This window comes from Lottia gigantea (genome assembly GCF_000327385.1).
Source record: "Lottia gigantea unplaced genomic scaffold LOTGIsca_2, whole genome shotgun sequence".
In the NCBI taxonomy this organism is placed as follows: Eukaryota; Metazoa; Mollusca; class Gastropoda; family Lottiidae; genus Lottia; species Lottia gigantea.
The window spans coordinates 3,768,542-3,775,793 of NW_008708400.1; the positions used below are offsets into that span (position 1 = coordinate 3,768,542).

A 7,252-nucleotide genomic window follows, 5' to 3' on the forward strand; every position below is an offset into this window, starting at 1 on the left:
TAGACCTATTTTTAATATCATATTGTAGCTTATTAAATAGGAACCAGGTGCATATCTCAAAACATCTCTCATGGGTCTGCTTTATGGGATTTGTATTTGAAAAGTTTGTAAAACCTCAAGTTTTACTGGTTTATATATATGTTGAGACAAGAACTCATAGCTTACCAGACACATATAATGTAGACAGCAATTAATAATGATTTCAAAGAAAAACATGTTTCGTTTTTTCCATTTTTTTTTCTTTATTTAAAGTTTGTAAATATTTCTTATGAAATTAAAAATGTTTCATTATAATAAGATAACTTGCCAGGCAAGGTAACATGCCCACTAGCAGCTGGCAGAAATGACGAGTTGCACAATATAGCTAATAAAGTGAAACATCAAGTCAGACACGATATTTCGGTGAAAATTATCCGATCATCACAAAAATCGATAGGGATCATCTTCATAATGACATTGACCCACAAATTCAAAGTCAAAAGAATCTGTAAAGAATTGTAGCCATATAATAAGTATGCTTACTCTTCTAAACACCTGATACCACTTAACATTATGAAATATTTACTAAATTTTATTAGCTGCAACTACATATGTTGATTTGAATTTCGGGATTGATTTTACAGTTTGGATCATTAGTACTTGATTTGCTAAAAACATCAAAAGCCATACATATTCTATTTCTGGTCAGTCAAATTTGGCACTTTTAAATTCAACAATGTAAATAATGTACCCATCCCTTATTGTCATTTGGACTAGCAAATCTTAATCTGCCTGTTTTTAAAAAAAAATTGACGTGGGCTAAATGAATACAGAATGTAAAATAGCCTAAAGCATCCTTTAATTATCTTTCAGGTAGATATTTTCCCTCTGCTTGAACTAATTCATCATCATTCTGTAACCTAAATATCTCTTTAACTGGAACAACCTAAAAAAAAAAAAATATCAAAACATGAGTAGATTTAAACAATCAACCGTTTAACTGTTTTTTGTAAAACTGGATTATCTTTATAATGATATCAGAGTGAAACATTGATCTTATGTTTTCTTTCTATGACTAAAAGCATGTGTTTGGTAAACTTCAATTAATCATACTACCCCATTACTCAACTGGCTGTAAATGAGCCAGAATTATCAGAGATAGATCAATGTCAAAAGGGAGAAGGTCTACTACTAGAAAGGTCTTTAGTGGCGGTCACACCAAAGAAATCACCAGTTGCATATAAGAAAAACTAAATAGTTAAAAATCATATTAATCATAAACTTACCTTCTTTTCATTTTCTATACCTAACAGACTCTGTTCTTTATAAATCTGAGCACTAACATCTTGCATAGCCTTCACTGAGCTTCTTATATTATGGTTAGCCCATATCACCATGGAAACACCCCAATCTTTAAAACTTTGTGTAGGTGTTTTATAATATTTGGTGGGCACTATGACTACTGGTGTCTGTAAAAAGATATGAAGTATGTACATTATAAATCTGCATGTAAATGTAACTCAAAATCTTTCTTGTAAATCAACAAAAATATTGTTAAGAAATGAGTCCTATATCTTATTAATACAATAGTTTTTATCATAAAATTCTTATGTTAATAGGGTTTGAAAGCTGACACCTGTTTGACTTTTGGAAGCAATGTTCATCAAAATTTTTCTTCATGAGAAGAATTCAAAATCCTGTGGAACCAAATCTCTAAGTAGATGACAATATCACTGACTGCCACCAAAAGACATTTACGGAATCCAGGTGTGTACAGCTGAGGACATTTTTCAGCATTTCAGTATTTTGGCATTGAAGATTACTGATCATAACAGTATTGTCAAGTAATTACTATACATTTAAATCCATTTCTAAAATTATCAGACTTACAGGATTTTTCCAGGCTTTCATAAAGGATTCTATTTCTGATGGATCACTTTTTCTACTATGCATCAATATAGCATCAGCACCTACAAATATATCACATCACATATATCATATCACAGATACAATAATCATCTTTTAATCTAGTAAAATATCTCCACTACCACAGATGTCAAATGGGAAATTGGTTGAAGCAAATGGAATCCATTAGTGATAGACATAAAAAAGCTTGCAAACCTGTTTTCAATTCCTTCAGTACCATAGGATATTTGTGGGAGTTTCCCATTGATATATGATTTATCTTAAAATTGCTATCATTGAACTGTATATGATGGAAGATAGAACTTATGCAGTAAAGCACTTCATTTGGTTTATGCTAAGAGAACAGTTAGCTAATATGCAGATCTACCTAGCCAAAGATCAAAACTATAGGACTAAGTTCATCTAACCTAAGATATTTTTTTAGCAACAGATACCAGCCACTGAAATTGTATAATTGTGGGTTTGGACTCACCTGCATTTGCATATGCCTCAGCCCTTTTCAATGCCTCTTCTAATTCCCAACCAGCTATGAAAGCTTCAACTCTAGCTACTATACAGAAATTGGGATCTCGTAAATAATCTTTACTAGCCTGAAATAACAAATAATTCAATTAACTCTAAAATCTATTTTTTTGATACAATAAACAAGTTTAATACTCTAAAAATTTACAGAAAGAATAAAACATCATACTAGGTTTCAATCATATTGAGAACAAATTTAGGCCTCCAGGATACATTCTACCACCTGGGTTATCAACAAGCAAGCTTTTTCCTGATACTTTTCTGGACTATTTGCACCCTCCACTAAGGTTGGTGAATAATAGAGGGGGGAGGGAGGCATAAAAAACATAAATATTTATCAACTTACTTTAATCTTTAAAGCAAACTCCTCCATATCTGCTAATGGTTGATGTCTGTCATCATGAAGACTATTTGTTTTAGGAAATAATTTGTCCTCAAAACATGCACCTAGTTTAAAAATATTATAATGATATATCTCAGTTCTAACCAAAACTCTGGAAATGAATATTTCTAAAACTATATTTAATATTCAAGGCCTGTGTAGCAGGAATTTCCGAAAAGACACTCAAGCACATCACGTCTACAAAGTTAAGGGTGGAAATCTAATCCCAGCCAAAGCCTTGAGGATCACAAATGAACTACATAAAATATTTTAACCCTTTGAACACACTTGGAAATAATTTGATAATTGCAACATCAGTGCAATTACTGAGTAACTAAGGGTAGAGGCTGAATTTTCATGGTGTCTTTTGGCCAAATGCTAATTACTAAGTAACTTTTGGTGGAATCCTCTAACTAGTTTTTTTTATCATAAACTCAATATTTTATAAAGAATAAACCCCTGCCTCCTATCTTCACCAAGTTCTGCCAACATGAAACATTCTATGATACGGCAAAAGTTTTTTCAAAAATCTATAATTCGAAATACCTGCTACTCCTCTTTCTTCCAATTTTCTGACCAATCTTCTAGCATTGTTAAAATTACCAAAACCAGTATCAGCATCAACTAATATAGGGATTTCAGTATCTTCACTCATAAACTCCAATATATCAACAACTTGTGTCCATGATGCTTCATTACTATCTCGTACACCTAACTGAGCAGACATAGCTAGTCCACTAGCCCATATTCCCTTAAAACCTGAAAAAATATAATGCAGAGATCAAAACTTATAGGACCTCTTGCTGAAAGTATGAATTTACTCTAATCTGAAAAAGAGTGAAAGAGAGATGTCAAATTACATTTATTATTAGTGCACTCTTTAAAAGGGATGTTCAGTTTGAAAGGTTGACATTTTGCCTTCCTAACAGCATCCACAATAACTTATCATAATAGTTGAGCCTTCATTTAACTAAATTTTCAAAACTTTTGTCATATAATAAAGAGAAAATCCTCCAAATAAGAAACCAAAAGTATATTCTTGATATTCCTTCCATTTCGAATTGAACAAGCTAAAAAAGTTTGTTTCGAAAGACAACATTCAAAAAATCACAAGAAAGTCCTTGATAAGTCTATTTACCTGCTTCTTCTACTATTTTAGCACTAAGACCATTGTGTGCTTCCATAATATATTCTAGATCTTTTGACTTTAGCATGCTCTTTAATTCTGCAGACTTCTGCAATGAGGATGATTAATTTGTTAATTTCAATACTGATTTTTAAACCCATGGGAATGAGGCATTACAATAAAAATGGATACTTTACAGAATGTCAGAATGCAGCCTTTGTTCATCACACATGACAGCACAGTATTTTTTTTCTCAAAAAATTTAATGAAGTAAGACTATTTTCAGAAGAAAAATTGGATATACAAGGCATTTTTAATAATGTTCTAACAAGGTGAAAAAATCAATTATTCAACATGCAGCTGTTTAATTTATTGATTCAAAATACGTGAATTAACTTTGAATTTATACCAGCTTGGTAATTATATAAGTTGACCTATGCGAAGGTCAAATATTCCTAATCCTTGGCTGTTTTATATATAAAATACCTTGACAAAATAAAACATATGGTACACAGGGATTAATCCTAGAGGTGATTTCAGCTCTCCCAACATCACAAGTCTTACATCAATAAAGTGATTTTAGTCCTGGAAAAATCAAACCAGACTAAACTTTCAAGATTTAGTAATATGAAATTTTGTACCTTGGCACCATGGGCTATATAAAATCGACATTGTTTCTTCCAGTTACTGTTGTCTACAACAGAAATAAATCATTTACACATTAAACATACAAGCAAAACCTTGTATTACTTTATTTACTTTGCATAGCGATGCCAAATATCAAATCACAAACATGATCTTATAAGGTAAATGGTTTAAAGAAACTGTGTGGGTCCATGGACAGGATACTTCAACCAAAATGAGTCCCAAATTTCGTCTGACAATTGTCTTCTGTACACAATTTTTTTATTTACCTGTGTGCTCATGTTTTTATTTTTATCAAAGCAAAAGCATTCTAAGACTAACAGTTCTGTTTTGAGGCTGTTATTTCAATTATCATAAAATGATTGAAAAAATTAAAAAAAAATTGATTTTGCTCAGACAATAGCAGATGTTAAAATAGATTAAATTGGAGCTTCCACAGCCATTCAAAACAAAAAAATGTTAAAGTGTTAATTGTTTCCCTTAAAAAACCTATGCATGCACCTTATTCAATACACACAAGTTTCAAGTTTATTGTCTGAAATATAGAATTTTTGCAAGTGGGCAAAGGACATTCATGAGTAACTTAATAATTGTGCAATCCATATTTTTTAATGACATATAGCTGTTTTATCATTGAAATTTCATTCAAAATGTGTGTTTACTTAATGATAAAAGGGGTTCAACTATTATCATTAAATATACAATAAAACCTCTAACCAAACATTAAATAGGACCTAATCTTTTAAAGTGGGGTGCTCTGTCTTATTCTAACCATAAGATTGATTTAAAGGGAGAATATCTAAAATCAATGAATTAATTGGATTGATCAAAGCTTTACCAGTAGGTATCTTGAATTTCATCTAGAAGAAGCTTAACTTTATTGTCACCATTGTACTATTTTTTAGGTCATTTATTGTTCAGATTTCATGCAATTATGATTTTGAAATGACAGTATAAATATAAATGTGAATATATAATTTGCATACAAGTAGTAGGGATACTTGACAGCCATTGACCTACTCATAGTAACATTATGCAACTGTCGGTTTTTTTTTTCACTTCCTCATTATTTCTCTTTTTACTCAGCTGTAGCAGACGATTATTATCAGCCAATCACGATACGCAACGTTCCAGGATTCCGTCAATGGAATATGTTGAGACAATAATGGCGGCTTCTGTCTGTGAGACTTAAAAAAATGACAATGACATTACCTACATATTGGTGTCAAATCACACAATGCTTTACTCTAAATGCATATAACTATATAATCAAAATTACCTGCAATAGATCTTAAAATATTCGTTGTCCTCGATGCTAAATTCCTTGCCATTTTTCAAAGTACACGTGCTTCGATATACCACAGTAGATATTGAGTTATAAAGCCGGTATACTCTACACGTATTTGATAAACCGCGGTGAATATTTGTCAAATAAACTCATACACGAGCGACGTGATATATTCAGTTGAGATAATATAATGTCGAGTCGCACCTATTAACTTAGCCCCAGCTTGTCAAACACAAAGCAAAATATTGACCAACCGTTGCTAGTACATTGGTTCCTTTATTATCATACTCAAGCATGGCGTAATATGGCGGGTAATTTGAAAGGTTGTTTTACTGACATATAAAACGTTTTAAAAAACGTCTAAATATTTACTTTCAATTTCAGCTATTTTGACTTAAAGGGATTCCATAGAGGTTCCTTTAAGAATCGAGAAATGTGTTTGGCCACAGGGTTCGTCGACAGACTGTCCAAGCTGCTTAGAAACAAATTTATTTACAACAACTCTTCCTTTACAATAATAACCGGTATAAAGATACAATTGGACATTCAACACCCTAATCTGAACATTGTTCACCATCTATTTCACTTTTCACTGTCTTCCTCACTACAGTCTGTTCATATTAAATAACGGTTCAATTCTGATCGAGTCGAAATTCAAATAAACCAATCCTAAGTTTAGTTTCTGAAACCAGAATTAGCAGAATCAGTTTTTATGAGAATCAAACAGGCTTTCTGAACACCAATATCTACTTATCTACCAAATCTTCGGTAGTACAGGTGAACTATAACTGACCACTTTTCACCCATTGTATCGTTTCTACAAATTCAAATCTTTATCTTCAACTGTATAAGGAGGAGTTCACACCGCCATTAAGGATCACAGCAAGGATTTGAAAGTTTGGGGTAGGTTATTATGCTTATATTTTATAAATTTGATATCAAACCATTATATTTAAATTCTTGAAAATGTTTTTTTAGTTCATTAGAGCAGTATATGTATGTGAGACTAAATAACGCTGATATGGAAAGATACCTTTACCTTTGTGAAAACTTCTGCGGTCAACGAGAATATTAGATCACTCAAACGGACATGGCTCTTTAAGGTGACACTGGTATTGATCAACCACTACAAAACCACATTTTCACGAGATGTCATTATTACATCCTGCCATGGACAGTATCATTTCTAATGCCCTGTCTTGGGCCTGTCGCCTATATAGAAAATGTTAATCACAGACGGTCATTACTGAATTTTACCAGACCATCAACGAAATAGATATTGGTCAACAGACGCCAGTTCCAAGTTGAGTCACTACTCTATCTTAACAAACCTCAAAACAAGCTTCCAGTTCACCAAGTCTAGGTTCAACAGGCGCCTACTCAT

At 32.1% G+C, this 7,252-nt stretch overlaps 1 protein-coding gene across 1 annotated transcript; it reads right to left on the reverse strand.

Annotated features, from left to right (window-relative positions):
- Nucleotides 1–841: 841 nt before the first annotated feature.
- LOTGIDRAFT_228330 (hypothetical protein) lies at nt 842–6,060 on the reverse strand (the record flags this gene model as incomplete). Its single annotated transcript, XM_009053361.1, has 9 exons — nt 5,860–6,060; nt 4,577–4,629; nt 3,948–4,044; nt 3,356–3,568; nt 2,774–2,874; nt 2,378–2,495; nt 1,870–1,949; nt 1,266–1,448; nt 842–925 (listed from the first exon to the last, which is right to left on the reverse strand). Exons 1-9 carry the CDS (start codon nt 5,909–5,911, stop codon nt 842–844), a joined length of 981 nt encoding a protein of 326 aa, XP_009051609.1. The 5' UTR covers nt 5,912–6,060.
- Nucleotides 6,061–7,252: the final 1,192 nt, after the last annotated feature.